General features: G+C 30.7%; 1 protein-coding gene and 1 non-coding gene across 8 annotated transcripts; both read right to left on the bottom strand.

The window, feature by feature from the left end:
* Nucleotides 1-3,395: 3,395 nt before the first annotated feature.
* Nucleotides 3,396-9,729, bottom strand: LOC100817741 (uncharacterized). 7 transcript variants are annotated; one of them, XR_005888190.1, is made up of 7 exons: nucleotides 9,655-9,729; nucleotides 9,003-9,097; nucleotides 7,339-8,901; nucleotides 5,214-5,606; nucleotides 4,449-5,108; nucleotides 3,761-4,356; nucleotides 3,396-3,671 (listed from the first exon to the last, which is right to left on the bottom strand). XR_005888190.1 is itself a non-coding variant. In XM_041008824.1 (4 exons), the coding sequence occupies exons 1-2, from the start codon at nucleotides 5,688-5,690 to the stop codon at nucleotides 4,935-4,937; spliced, it is 651 nt and encodes a 216-aa protein (XP_040864758.1). In that variant the 5' UTR covers nucleotides 5,691-7,322; the 3' UTR covers nucleotides 3,396-3,671; nucleotides 3,761-4,356; nucleotides 4,449-4,934. The 7 variants fall into 7 exon arrangements, 1 of the variants encoding a protein (XP_040864758.1); XR_005888188.1 differs by having other exon boundaries at nucleotides 7,339-8,886; XR_005888186.1 differs by having other exon boundaries at nucleotides 7,339-9,097.
* MIR396H (microRNA MIR396h) lies at nucleotides 9,463-9,610 on the bottom strand. The gene has a single exon (NR_048895.1). It is a non-coding gene; the product is annotated as a microRNA MIR396h (primary transcript).
* Nucleotides 9,730-16,401: the final 6,672 nt, after the last annotated feature.

Raw genomic sequence — 16,401 nt, 5'->3', positions numbered from 1 at the left:
CACAAATCAAGTCACACGAGTCAATTAGTGACCCACCAGTTCGACCACTAACGAATGAGTGTCATGATCGGGTCAATCACTGAACCGATTTTTAAAATTATGATTAAAACAAACATAATTTTTCAATTATTTCTATATTTAATATATCTTAACACAAACATTAATTCCATATATATATATATATCACAATCATTTTAATTCAAATAAATTCTTATACTAATATTTTTAAACTAAAACCAATAACAATTTTATATTAGGATGTTACATCACCACTTAATGTTTCTCCTATGTTGTATTTGCTCATTCCAATTCATGCAAATTTCTACACTTTGACATCAATTTCATCTCCCTCTACTTCCACCTCGAAGGCACTCTTTGCAATATTGTTTTGACTTGCTCACCAAAATCAAATGCTTCCAACTGCTCAAACACAAGATTCTATTATAGCTCATGGTCCTTGCCACCAAGGCCACCTCCAAAGAAGGGATGAAATAATTTATATGATGCAATATGACAACAATAATTAACTTTTTAATTATTGTATGCTTAAATAACTTTTTGGTATCTATTTGTGTTTTGGTTTTGGTACGTAACTTTTTTTTGGCACTTAATAAATGTTTATTTTTTGAAAAAAAATAAATACTTGTCCTAGAAATAACATGGTTGTCGAGTCAACAATTTTTAAGTGACATGGACTTACTACTACAAGAAAAAGGACTTAGCATTAGATAAAAAAGACATTTAATATTAGTTTTGAACCGATATTGAAACAAGTGATGTTGAAAATGTCTTTCAACATCAATTTTAAAATCGATTTTAAAATCAAAATTCGACATCAGTTAAAGAAGAAATCAATGAAGAAACTGTATTCTTGTTAGATGTCTACATCGATTTTAGTCAAAATCAATATAAAAAATTGTAAAAAAATATCATTTTGTTCAAAACCGATGTTATAGAAGCATTTTCAACATCAATTTTATTTAGAATGGATATAGATAACCATTTTTTTTAAAAAAAAAATTAACATATGACTAAAAGGTGATTGGTGAGTTCAATTACAAAATCTGTCACAAAAAATAGAGTAAAAACATTATAATTAAGCATATAATCTGGTTATACTATTGTGAACCAAAGACACAAGTATTATTCACCTATAAAGACAAGTTTCTCTAATGAAAAAACTAAAAAAAAAACAGCCACTAAGGCTCATCCCTGAAAACTTCCAAGTCAGTTAAATAAGACAAAAGATAAATTACTCAAAGTTTTACTTCACTTATCAAGTCAATTTCCCTCTTGCATAGGTGTTACATGTGAGCAAAAGCCTCGTGTTTCCTTGGCAGATCTCAATTTCCTTACTTAATGTATATACAATGAATCAGAAAAGGAAAAATAGATGTGACACTTTATTGATCACTCATTAGTTAACAAAAATTCTGTAATGACATGCATTTATTTTAAAATTAAAAATTTATTAGTTACTAAAATAAAATAAATCCAAGGTACTGTTATTTAATCTCCATTATTATGTTTCTATTTTATTTTATTTTGATTTGAAACAATAAAGGCACAATGTGCCTCTTTTTACTAGTAATGAATAAATTTCATTTCATTCCATTGCTAATTCTGATCCGACAAATTTAATTTAACAATTGGAAAAATGTAATTACTAAATTCGAATAATTATAAATAAAGTTGTAGATAAACAAAAATATGAAAACTAAAAATGTAATTAATTAAGATTATTGATTATTATTTTTATTTTCTCAAAAACGACCGTCATCATGACAATTATGATTATCTCACTAGGAGTTACTTAAAAAGTGAGTTAACTCTTCTCTTTTTAGTGAATGAAAAATACAATTCAATCCATAACAAGTTGGCTAATTAAGTGAGTTTATTTATGAGCTGATCATGAGTTAATATTTTTTTAATTTAGTTGAGATTTTTTTTAAAAAAGGCAAGAAAATAACAAGAAATTATAGAAAACGAAAACTATAAATACAAAAAATTAAACAACATATTAATTTATAATAACAAACTTAAAAAAAGGAAAAATCATAAAAATGAAAATATCAGTTCATAACAAAACAAGGAAAATAAACATATTTTCATAAGAAAAAGCGGGTTGGCATAAATTGATCTGACTCATCTTAGTTGGCTAACTTCAATTTCAACCTGTAAAAAAGTAAGTCAATATATTTCTATAACTGGTTTAACCCATGAGTTGAGTTCATCGATCCATGCATGGCATAAAACATGCTTTGACACAAAACTGCTTCTTTGTCTGTTTTGTGATTCGGGATCTTATATACTGACAGATGCTCTATTTATTTATTGGTAAATTAATTTCGAGAATTTTAATATATAAATTCATGTAAAATGATTTTAATTTTTGTTTCCACACAAACAAGTGAGTGGGAATAGTATTATTAATCTTGACCGTATCAATTTAGTTAATCGAGTTGTTGTTATTATTATATACAAAATTTTTATTTTATATAACTAAAATTTATAATAAATAAATAGTTCTAATAAATATATAAATTATATTATAATAAATAAATACTTTTGAAATAAATTATATTTTAGTTTTATGATAAACAAATTATATTAATTTTAATTATTAATAATGTCTTTTATAAAAAAAAAATGAAGTACAATTTAAAGATAAAGATGAGAAGAATGGATTGAAAAAAGAGTTAAGAAGAAAAACTCAAAACATTATTGTTGAAGAAAAATTCTTAAAAACATTCTTGCTAGAGAATAGTTTATGAAAACAACATGATTCACGACAATTATTTTATAATATATATATATATATATATATATATATATATTGGTTATTTAATTATGTATTAGTTACAAATTATTTAGTGATAATGATATTGGTGTTGCTAGGTGTATTTAGCGTAATTGCTGGTGCACCCAGCATCACTTAAAAATGTCAAAAATGTCCCTCTAATGTTTCGTTGTGCAGATCAAGTTGATCAGTAAAAGATCTGTGGATCAACTTGATCTGCGAAAGTCTCTTGCGGATCAAGGTAATCCGTGTAACACAGGCGGACCAAATGCGGATCAAGTTGATCCGTGAGCCATACACAGATCAACTTGATCTGCAAGTATTACACTTGATCTGCGAGTTTTTCACAGATCAACTTGATCCGCAAGTATTACACAAATCAACTTGATCCACGAGTTTTCCACGAATCAACTTGATCCGCAAGAGACTGAATTTTTTTAAAAAGTTTAACTTTATTGAAACTTAAGTTTAAATGACATTTGTAATAATAGTTTAACATTTCTAATTTACTTACTTCCATTCATAATATATCGATGAATTTTGAATGAATTTGGTATAAATTTCGGATAAAGTAATTTAAATATAATTGACAAAATAACACTAATATTATAAACTAATATTATTAATCAAAATAACTTAAAATATACAAAATGTTAAGTCAAATACATCGTAAAAAACTAATGACATCTAAAGTGTGAATAAATTATTGTTGATCCGTGTGGCACCTACGTCGAGACCTCACATACACATTGCGGTCTTCTGTGACACCCCTCACAATGCTTAGGCATTTTTGGATGACCTCTTCATGTGTGGATGTGCCTGGTGCATTTAGATGCTGCTCCAACGCCTCCGTGATCGCATGGCAAGCCTCCTGTTAAATAGAAAACAAACGAATTATACAAATTAGTATTAATATAATTGAAGTAAATGACATACATCTAATCAAATAGTAACACTTACCACTGCATGTCTGGGCTCATCCGCATCAAGATCCGCTTGTGTCGATGCCAATGCTGCCTCATGAGGGATATGATTGGGCTGCATCGCATATGCATCTCGAGGAGGATCCGTCTATGGCACAATCATGAATGGATGCGATATGACGAAGAACCAGTCTATGTAGTCAGGTGCACACTGACTGGCATAACACATAGATTACCTGCTGCCACCAGATGGTCTGAGTAGTGCATCCAAGTATTGTCCACGTCATCATATGACACCCATGAATGGACAGAGTGTGCAAGAATGCACTGGACGTAGCTGAACTGGTGCATAACCCTCTCCAGTCTGTATCTGATAACAACAGGCCCCCAGCGGAGCTGTCCTGAGAAGCACGAAATCGGATGAAAGTCCTGCACAGGTTGGTGCTCCGTATATGGCATCCAACAGACATCTGGGATCCTCAAATGATCCAGGCGCTGCCTGTACATCGCTGTAGATACCTTCTTCATAGTCTTCTTTGTTGTAATCCACCAACACACATGTGGTGACACCTCGTCGTAGTCCAGATCAGCATTGCACTCCGCAACTGATGGAAAGTGCTCGTATATCCAACACTACATGGTTTACACAAAAATCATACATGTTAATTAAATATACACTCATTAAAACATTGTTGTAAATAAATTATGAAATACATGTTAATTACCTATAACAAGGTGATGTAACCAGCAAGCTGTCGGCTGGTGTTGAGACTGGCATCATTAAGCTGATCGTACATATGGACGAGGTCAGCAGCTCCCCATGCATACCGCCCAGCAAGAGTAAGGTAACACAGGGCCTGTAAGTGTGAGACATGAACATGGGTTGCACTCTTATTAGCAAAAAGAGTGCAACCCAAAAGATGTAGAAGATAAGCACGAGCGGCAGCTATCCAGTGCTGCGTCTGACATCTGCACTGGTATACGTCTCGCAGACACTGCAGGCGTACATATGGTCCACCATATTGGCCTGTCTCAGTCATGGCCACCTCTGCTAAGACCATCAGTAACTCAACCAACAGCACCACCACCTCGTCGGTGCGTAGAGGCTGGAAGTCATGGAATGTGCCAACGATAGGCAAATGGAGAAGAGATGCATCTTCGTCCAGCGTGATCGAAACCTCCCCCACAGGAAGATGGAAACTAGAAGTCTCCTAGTGCCACCTATCGGCAAAGGAGGATATAAGTCCCCGATCGCCGGTGTCTATCGAACACGCGATCAAAGGACTTAATCCTATCCCAGCAACCATGTCATCAATTGCAGGAACAAGCCTGCCTAAGTTATGTTCCTTCCTCCCATGGGAGCATAACATCAACTCAGGACATTCCTGAATTGAAGTACAAAGGAACACACAATTTGTTCAAATAACGTCAATCAGTAACCAAAAACTCAATAAAAAAGAATGCTTAATAGACTTGAATATTATAAATACCTGTCCAGACCATACGTTGGCCGCAACATGGTCAGCATACTCCGTAAGCACTGATGGGTCCTTGGGTCCACCAAGAAATCCCTCAGGCTCATCTGCAGCATCCTGTGTACCAATATCTTGTGCGTCAGTATCTGGACCGGTGTCCTGTGCGTCAGCATCTACCATGGGTTCATCCCTAGCTACAACAGCCTCTGTCTCTGGTACCGCAGACGAGTCTGCAGGTACCGCAGGCACAACATCGTCAACAATGACAGTTACCCGTCGCCTGTGTGCCGATGCAGTCGGCCTTCGGTGTTGGGGAGCACCGTCAGAATCATCACCATCCCCTCTCCCCAGACCTCTGCCAACAACCCTACCTAAGGCATGGCCTAATCCTCTAGTCTTAACCATGATCTGCAAATGTCTACCACAAATTCCATCACTAAATGTATACTTCTCTGTATATTCAGGCAAATATTGTTCTTTTTTTATAAACATATATCTTGTGGATATGGGTAATGAAGTTCATTATAGTATCTTGACTATTGGCTTTCCTAAGAATACATTTCGTATTTTAACGGGTGTCTTATGTTGTTAGTTGAGGTTATCTCTTTGTATTTGAAAACAATATTATTGATGTTAGGATGATGTAAACTCTTTGAAGGATCAACTTCAAGCTCATCCTTTGTTGGGTAATCAGAGCCAAGTATTTGTTGGGTAATTCGAGGTAATTACTGCTAACATCATTCATTTGCTCTTTGCTCTTGCTCTTTACTTGTTTATTCTTTTAATTTTAGTGTCAGGGCAAATATTTTGGGGATGTGGCCTCAAACGAGAAGGTGTTCCCCCTTTCTACAAAGTTCATTACTCTCCGGTAATGGTGGTGTGCCCTCAAACGAGTGGAAAGATGTTCCTGATATTTGGAGATCTTCTGCTCAGAAGTATGGTGATACAATAGTTCATTACTCTTTTTTGTCATGACTTGTGAGAAGACCAATAAAATGCCTAGTTAGAAGAGTTGGTCGAATGAGGGATATCTCAATAATTAATGTAGAGGAAAACTCTTAAGTGCCTTTGAAGACTATTAAAAGGATTCATTTTTTACAAATCTAAATGGTCTTTGAAGAATCAGTTTTTTACAAAGCACACTGATGTGGTTTGATCCATGTAACCAACCCACCTACTGCGAAATGCTTTGATTGTTGTTAGTGTTGTGTATGTCTAGTTTTATTAATCTTTGTCTCTACTTACTGAAGCTGTAATGTTCTGGTCATATGTTCTACTGTGTGACTTAATCTAAAGATCTATTGATGGAATGCAAATCAATTTCAAATTATCCCAAGACATGTCATTTAGTCGCATGTTATTCTGATTCTCTATATCCATTCATCAAACTGTTCTTTTCCACTAAGGGAGGATTGGTTGTTAGCTTTGTTGTATGGCATTTCTGATTCTAACTCTTGGGAGGAGTGTTATATAATGGTCACTGATTCTTAACTTTTTTCAATTTTTCTTGGTTAGTTGCAGTAATTGATTATTTCAAGGACCTAATTATTCTTGTGGTTCTAATCTTTTTTAGGCACATGACAAGCACCATATGATAATCCACTAAACTTAATAACAACATACATGATAAGTAGGAGAAACTATGATCAAAACTTAATAACAACCATTATACTTTCACTCTACCATACAGGATATAAATAAATCTATAAACCACTAAAACCTTCAAAATATAAAAGGACACCAACCAAAATATCTTAAACATGCATTATACTTTCATACATTATACAATAAAAAGCCTCAAAACATTATATAATATCTTACTTTTGGCAGCCTCAAAATTAACCCCAAACCCTAATTTAATAGCATTTTCATAAATAATAACCTAATTTTCATTTTTAAAAATCAAAATACATTCATGCGGATCAAGTTGATCCGCGTGAAGCTTGCGGATCAAGTTGATCCGCATGAATAGTGGGGTGCAAAACTGACTACGGATCATGTCTTCCTCTTGCGAATCATGTATTCCTATTGTGCAAAAATCAAATGCAGATGACCTAAATCCCCTATGCGGATCAATGAAATGCCTACAAACATGCAACTACACTAAACCAACAATGTAAGAATTAAAGCAAATGCTTACCTCGATGGAGCAGCAACAAAAGAGAAGAAGACGAATGCGCAAGAGGAACAGTAGTTGCAAAAGGAAGACGAAAGCGCAGGAGCAACCACGCCGTTGGCAATGTCAAAGACGTACGTTCACAAGAAGATGAACGGCGGAAGGGAGGAGGCGCGGAACCAAACTTGCAAAGAAGGAAGCAGGAAGCAAGAAGGTCACAGCGGAAGGAACGCGCAGAAGAGCTGGTGATGCTGGGTGTACAAGTTTTAATTTAAATTAAGGGGTATTTGCATCTTTTTTGCTTAAGTGCTGGGTGCACCAACAATAATGTTATGTGCACCTAGCAACACCCTAATGATATATATCTCACACTTTTTAAGTGTTACATGCAAACAAAAAGCCTGAGATGTAGCATAAACTTCAAAAGAAGATGGAAGTCGGTTACATGTCACAATTTTGCATTTCTACTTAAGCTAGCAAAATCAAATTTTTTAAAATTCCAATAAAATTTATTATCATAATAATTATTTAAATGTACACCACCTTACAATCCATAATAATGAATAATTAATATAAAATACTTTACAATATGAGTGGATGCAATTCCCCATCCATATATCGACACTAGAAAACAATGATTCTCAAAACAATTCTTGTGGTCCAACTCCAACTCCAACAATAATGAGAAAAGTGATAGGTTTGGTTGTTTCTGATTCTGCTTTGGGATCAATAGCATCTGAATTTCAGGAAGCATACATACATAACTCCTAGAAGGAATCCTTCCTCACCTTTCATTGTCACCACCCACTCAGTGTGATCTGAAACTTCTGCTGAGCTCAGTGCTCAACCTCTAGTGTTGATATATATAACTTCTTTTTTGGGAACAAAAAAAAAATAGTGGGGTAGAAAGAAATGAATTATTTTCCAAAAGTTATCAGCTTTAGTTTTAGAGCAACAATTATATCACAAGCCATGGTACAGAAAACTCCAGAATATACAACTGGCTTGGCCAACAACCTCAAAATAAATTAATAAAGAATTAAAAAAAATAAAAGACATGATTATTTATTTTGGCTAAGGAGGAAACACAAATTTATTTTCTCCTTTGTTCTTTAGTGCAAACCTAACCTAAGGTTTGGTTTTCAAGATCACGATCTTAACAAGAGCCATAGTGACATGTCTGATGCAATTGGGCCAAAGTACCTAACGCAACAGTGCTTGCCAGTTAAGTACGTGTTTGGTTCCAAGTCCATCAGCTTAGAACGTGTATATAGAATGTGAAAATCAGAAGTTAACCATATAAACTTCTATGCTAAATGTGAAAATGGTGCAATTTTGAAATATAAGGTAGATCCAAACATGCTTAATAGTAATATTATATCCTGGCATTATATGTTAAAAAAATATGAAGGGTAACTTATGTTCAAAATAATTTAGCTGCATATTGATATAACTAAAAGAAAAACTGTTAATCAAAAGGAGTAGAAAAAACTAGGTAGAAAGAAGTGACTCCAAACTTGATTGCATGTGTTCAGAATCTGTGGCAGTCACAATTGCAGCTACGTACGTTACCTGCATTATTGTTCACTATTTTTTTCTGATTATTTAAATAGCAAATGTAACTGATACTGTAATTTACAAGCATGGTAGTACCTTGAAAAAAAAAAACAAATGGTAGTAAAACATACAATTTTTCTTTTCTTCACTTGAAGACAAAGTCTCGCAGTTCCAACTTCATCCCTCAACTACTTTTTTGATTATGCATGATGAGATCGCAAGTATCCTTTACAGAAAATAGTCATTTTAAGCCAGATAAAATTGAGTCAATAAAACAAAAAAAAAATACATCTTTTTACAACAACAATGATGTTCATAATTTATCCTGCCAGCGAAGATGGTTACATTGATCACACTAGCTACATGACAAAATGAAAATTTAGTTTTAATAAAGCAAAATTAAGGCAGAGCAAGTGAGTGTTCATGTATGGATAAGCCAACAGAAAGGAGCAAGTCACCAAAAACAGAAGAAAAAAAAAAGTGAATCTGGATATGTGTGTGTATAGATTGTGCAGAAAGAGAGAGATGGCATGCATGTAGTTGTCATGCGATACATACATAGAGAACGATTTAATTCAAAGAGGAAGTGATGAACGAGATCATCTCAGTGATTTTCCACAGCTATCTTGAATTGTGCTCAAAGAATTTATGTTGCATAAGGGATCTTAAACCTTCACTTGGAGAAACCTCACACAACACAGTTCAAGAAAGCTGTGGAAGATCACGAAAAAGACCATTCACAAAGCAACACCCTCTACGGAATAGTTTTCTAAGAATACCAACCGGGGAGAGAAGGATAAGGGGTGGAGGAGAGTGAGTAATGAAAATAGGTCTAAGTTGTACATTGCTTGAGTCTTGATTTGAATATATATATATATATATATATATATATATATATATATATATATGGAGGGTTTAATTAGGGTAGATTCTTTGGCATGTTTCTAGAGTAAATTAAAATGCATGCCTTCTTGCCACTAAAAAATCTTTAGAGTTATGAAAGGGATATCAATAGACATCCAAATTTTGCAAAAAAAAATCTTGAAATAAAAGGCATTGTTAAAACTTACTAAACATCATAAATCATATATGAAGTAAATAAGTTTTTTAAGTGAATATCTTTTTCTTAAAATAGATTAATTGGGTTTAGATATTTTTTTAATTTAATAACTTATTGTTAAATAAAACTTTATATATTAATAAGTTATATAAAAAAGTTACCGAGAAAACTTTTTCTAGAAAAGATAAAAAAAGCCATAAATGATTTTATGTGAAATGATCTTATAATTAACGTTGCCCAAGTTAATTATAATTTATAAATAATTTCATTAATTTCAAGACCGAACTAACCGCCATGTGTGGTGAATCGGTTTCAAAAGAAGTAACTGTCTTAATTATGTGACGTATTCCTTTGGACTTTTGAAGCATACACTGTCAAATAAAACAAGAAATAAAGGGAACATTTATGTAAAACATATTTATACCAGAATATCATTTAAATAAAGGATATGAGGGGTTAAAAATTAAAATAGTGCATAGTAGCAACTTTCTATTTTATTTTTTTTGTGAAATTTTAGTTTTTAATAAAATGAGTGGATTTTGACTTTGGATTCTATGAAAAAAATTATTTATTATTCTAAATTTGAAATCACTATATTTTGTCCTTGCAAATAAGCCAATTTTGATATTAGTTCTTGTAAAAAAATTATTTTTCATTCCTCAAAAATTTTAAATCATTATTTTTTATTTTTGGCATTCATTTTAAGATAAATAAATAAAATTCATCTTAGGGATCTATAAAAAAAATTAGAACTGTCACCCACCAACATAGTATTTTTGAAATCATTATTTTTTATTTTTGGCATTCATTTTAAGATAAATAAATAAAATTCATGTTAGGGATCTATAAAAAAAGTAGAACTGTCACCCACCAACATAGTACCCCAAACACTAATGAGTGTCACTTGGTATAGTCATTTGATCTTTCCTTAAACACATAATTAGGTAACGAGTATTATTGAGACCGAACAATGAATTTAGATTTTTTTTTTATAGAAATGAAAATCAAAGAACTTTTTTTACAAAAGGATGAAAATCAAAATGTGTTCATTTTATAAGAACTAAAAATATATATAAATACTAGTATTTTATTATATCTATGGTGTAGTATAATATTTATTTTTGTATAATTAAAAAATTATAACAAATGAATATTTTGAAATATAATTTATATTTCATATTTATAATAAATAATTTAAACCGTGATATAAAGTTGTTTTTAATTACTAATAATTTCTTTTAAAAAAACTATTGAAATTGGATTTAGACATAAGGATAAAAAGAGGATAAATTAGAAGAAATAGATAATTAAGAAGACAAAATATATAAATAAGAAAACATAGATGGTAGTTTGAAATGGTCGAGTGAGAAATTTTTTGGCTAATTACACGTACATTTTGCACCAATTTATCCGAAATTTGAATTGTGATCTCCCATTAGACCAATAGGTCTGGCCGAAATCTGCATGATCAAGGAGAGAGGACTTCAATCCATTTCAAAAGCTTGATTAATTGGATCTGAGTTCCATCAAGGTTTAAAACCTAAGAACACCAACTTTCTCCTTGTTGCTCACTTAGTCCTCTTCTGCCATATACTTTCTTTCCCTCTTTTCTCTCATATGTCCGAAATGCATCATCCACAAGCCATTTTAGCCTTCCCACATCTCCTTTACAACTCACCAATGCAAAAACTTCAACCCACAGGCCACAACACTTTATTTGGTTCAAGTCTCCATTCTCTTTCACCTTCTTCAACCATGGTAAGCTTCCTCCCGTTTTCTTTGTTATTTGGGGCTGCATAAAATTGTCTCCTCGTCTATCTCCTCCATCTCCTTTTCATCTTCTTCTCTCTTGTTCGTGGTAGTTGGAGCTGGAAAGCACTAATCTTAAAGGAATCTATCGAGAAACCAAAAGCTCTTCTTTGGGATAAGGGAAATTATTCTTTTTTAGAAATATTTGTGCCTTTGTTTACTATGGTTGAATGTCCTCTTTGCTAAAGATCTCTGCTTGAAAGGTTTTATGCTTAAAAATGTTTTTGATGCATAGTTCTCCTTGAAATTAAAACATTTATTTTTTTTTCTATTTTTGTCATATTAATTTATTTGAATTTTGTTACTATACTTTGGTGATATATATATATATATATATATATATATATATATATATATATATATATATATATATATATATATATATATATATATATATATATATTGGTTGGATATGATATCTGTTTAATCAAGTTTAAATGGTGCTATTTGATATATACTATGTTGTCATGTTATTGGTGATTTGTATCTATAAAGCTTTAAATATTTACATTTAATTTGCATAAGCCAGCCTTATAAGTTAAAAAATGAAACCTTGGACACGGTCCCCAATTTTCGAGCTATTAGAAAGTAGGAACGAATTGCACTATGAGAGCCACTAGAATCAAGAGTTCAAATTGGACATAAAACCCTAATACGACATCTAATGTGATTAGGACTTAGTTTGACTAAGAAAACCTAAGAAAAATATGAAGTTTGACAAAGGCAGTAACATTCATGAATTTTATAGAATAAGGATATAGAGATCAAATTAATTTTAAATATTTAAAATTGATTAATAAAATGTTAATAGGCATAGGAAAAAGATCAAGTTAAAAAGAACCTAATCTAAATTAGTTTTGACTATTAATTTGAAAATTAGATTAATTAGAGGTAAAATGATAAATTTTCCATAATTAAATTAATATAATAACTAAAATAAATGATTTTAATCATAATAAATTTAATTAAGTCAAATTTGAAGAGAAAATAATTTTTGAATTAAAATAAGTTAATTAAAAGCATTATAGTCCAATTAACTAAACTTGGGGGCAAAATGGTCTTTTCACATTTTAAGACTTTTGAAAAATTAGAGAAACGTATGTTCTAGTACTTAATAATATTTTAGAATTTTAGTGAAAAAATTATGTTAAAATACATTAACGACCTCTTGGAATTAAATTTTGAAGTTAAGGAATCAATATTAGAAATTTTAGTAATTTAGAAATAAAAAAAAATTGTAAAATAAATATGTCATGGAAAATTTAAGATAAATAAAGATTGAAATATTAGTTAAATGATAAATATTTCATTAAAACTTTAAAGTTAAACCTTATGTGATTTTATAATAAAACATATTAATACTGATCATAAATGATAATTTAACTGGGTATTAATGTATGAAACTTATGAGAAATCTTTGGAACTGAATCAATATTATCAAAACTTTTTTTTTTTCCAGAGGAATATTGTTCAAAACCTTATTAAGTGGATTAAAAGTTTTTAATACCTTGTGGAGTGTCATGTATGACCGGTACGTGGTTGTTGTGAGGCTCAATGTTACGTGGTTGAATATGTCTCCACTTAAATGTTTAAGATATAAGAATATAATTGTACAAAGATAATGTACATTCATATGCATATGTTAAGTGGTTGGATAAGAGTTTCATTCCTTATACGAGTACAAATAAGTAGAGGTAAAAGGGATCATGTTGGTGCATGTACACCATGTGTGTAGAACTCAACTACCCCCACACAGATATTCTGATGCAATGCAACGCTACTCACAAGTTGATTAGTGTCTGCCAAATGGTTTTTTCCATGTGCCATGTTTTTGAACCATAAAGTCTTGTGTTTATTTCTATGTTAGAAGACAAAGATTATGTAAATGTGAAACTTGTTATCAGCTCCATGAAGTAGAGTCAGACTCACATCAATTTTAATCCATGTGTTATATTTTGCATGCCATTATTGCTAATTAATATGCTAGCAATATGGTTGTATTACTTGTAATATGCTGATTTGTTGTTTGCATCAGTATGCATTTTTTTTCTACGTATTATGTACTTATTTTTGGAAAATTAGATAGGAATTTTTTTAAAAAAATTCCATGGTTGCGTTCGTATTAACAATCGTTATTCAGATTAGTTTTTTAATAATTTTTTCAAGACGGGACTCGTAAAATGATAAAAATGACTACTATGTCTCCGAGAAAAGTAAAATAGTAAAAATCAATAAGTGTGTTTCAAATTCATTTTTAATTTAAAAGTATGTTTAGAATAATTAAAAAATAATTCTAAAAATTTTCTAACAAAATTTATCGGTGTAAAATAACTAAAATGCCCTTAGTAAATTGTAAAGGGCTAACCGGAGACCTTTGAGGCTAAAAATGATTAAAAAATTATAATAGGTACATTTTAATAATAAATATTTTATTTGAAAGTAAAAATTTCAAAACAGCAATTATTTATCATAAAATTGATTTATTAAGTCATTAATTAGTTCCATAAAAAATGATTAATTAGTATTTTTACATACAGAATGATTATTAAAAATTATATAATAATAATAATAATAATAATAATAATAATAATAATAATAATAATAATAATAAATTATGACTTTTTTTTTTTAGAAATCCAATCCTATATGGGCTTGGATGTGATACCCTTGTGCAAACCCAAATCCACTTCAAAAGCCCAAAACTAATTTTACACTATTAAATATTAATTAAAATAATTTCTACAAAATTATCACTGAAAATTAAATCATTTTTTTTGTCTGATTTCCACCCCCACTCAGGGAGAGCTGGTAGCTCTAGAATCATCCAAGTAAATATCTCTTTTAATTTTCTTTAAAAAAATTCTAAAAAATTAAATTAAAAACATTATATATAAAACCAATTTTTTTTCCAAACTGATTACACTTTTTACGCTACCCTTTCTTTTTTCCCTCCTCTGCGGATGAACCATTCCACATCAGCCTCGCTCTCTTAGATTTTTTTACTCACTTACACACTTCAAAGACCGGCCAAAATACCAAATGGGGTTCTTTTTACAAATTATTTACTTAAATGGGTCTGTTTTGAAATTATTTATCCTGTGGTCTATTTTTTTTATTACAAAGCGCTTCCCCAAAGGGTGCGTTCCCCGTAAAGGTGACACGTGGCAGACTTGGGACGCGCCCTGCGTACAGCCGCGACGGGTCGTGTTGGGGACCCAGGCACAATGGGTCGCACTGGGGACCCAGGCGCGACCCAGTTGGGTCACACTTTATTTAATATTTTTTGTATTTTATATATTATTTTTATTTAATATATTTTTATATTATTTTATTTATTTTTTATATTTTATTTAATAGTTTCTATATTAAATAAATTCTTAACATTAGTATAATTTTAAAGTCATAAATAATTTTTTATATTGTTTTTATTTACTATATTTTTTATATTTTATTTAATATTTATATATTAAATAAATCCTTAATATTAGAAAAAAATAAAGAAAATATTAAATAAAATATAAAGTATAAAAAAGTAAAAAATATTAAATAAAATAATATAAAAAATATTATAAAAACATTCTAGCTAGTAGGAGTGGGATTATAGTTTAGGGAAATGTGGGTTGAGACACGTCACCAATTTGGCAGCTGGAACATTCAAGTTATTATAATTTGTTCTACTCTCGACAAGGACGATCAAACGATCTTTTAAGATTTTTTTTTTCTTCTAAATTAACAAAAGGGGTCAATTATAAATAAATAGCCAGAAAGAATATGTGTAAGATATTTTCATCTACATTTAAAGTAATAAATCATTTTATGATTTTTTTTTTACTAAAATCGTAAAAAAATTATTTTTTTAAAATTCAACTTTAGAGTTTAAAGTCATAAATAATTTTATTTAAAATAATATTTTTATTATTATTTTATTAAATATTTTTTATATTTTTGTATATTATTTTATTTAATATTTTTTACTTTTTTATATTTTATATTTTATTTAATATTTTCTTTATTTTTTTTCTAATATTAATGATTTATTTAATATATAAATATTATATAAAATATAAAAAATATAGTAAATAAAATCAATATAAAAAATTATTTATGACTTTAAAATCATACATAATGTTAAGAATTTATTTAATATAGAAACTATTAAATAAAATATAAAAAATAAATAAAATAATATAAAAATATATTAAATAAAAACAATATATAAAATATAAAAAATATTAAATGAAGTGTGACCCAACTGGGTCGCGCCTGGGTCCCCAACACGACCCGTCGCGCCTGTACGCAGGGCGCGTCCCGTCGCGCCTTTATGCAGGGCGCGTCCTAAGTCTGCCACGTGTCAACTTTACGGGAAACGCACCCTTCGGGGAGACGCTTTGTAATAAAAAAACAGACCCACGAAATAAATAATTTCAAAACATACCCATTTAGGTAAATAATTTGTAAAAAGAACCCCATTTGATATTTTTGCCCCAAAGACCTCACTTGCTAGAACTAAAGGCGCAAAGGAGACTTAAATATCAAGTGTTCTACTACACATTATTCACAATCAAGTCATTTCCATCACCAAGTTTGTCATCTAATGATATTGGGGGGAGTGGACTAGCTTCCTCATTTTTAATAATTGAAAGTTGGATTTCCCTAAATCC

Source organism: Glycine max, chromosome 14, assembly GCF_000004515.6.
Source record: "Glycine max cultivar Williams 82 chromosome 14, Glycine_max_v4.0, whole genome shotgun sequence".
Classification (NCBI taxonomy): Eukaryota; Viridiplantae; Streptophyta; class Magnoliopsida; order Fabales; family Fabaceae; genus Glycine; species Glycine max.
The sequence above is the reverse complement of the archived record's forward strand: the minus strand, read 5'-3'. Positions and strand labels throughout refer to the sequence as shown.

Bases quoted from the DNA above. Each gene is read 5' to 3' on its own strand.
- LOC100817741 (XM_041008824.1), bottom strand. From the start codon at position 5,690: ATGTTTATAAAAAAAGAACAATATTTGCCTGAATATACAGAGAAGTAT. The intron at 5,109-5,213 runs GTATTTATAATA...ACTTCAATTCAG, and splicing joins CCAACGTATGGTCTGGACAG to GAATGTCCTGAGTTGATGTT.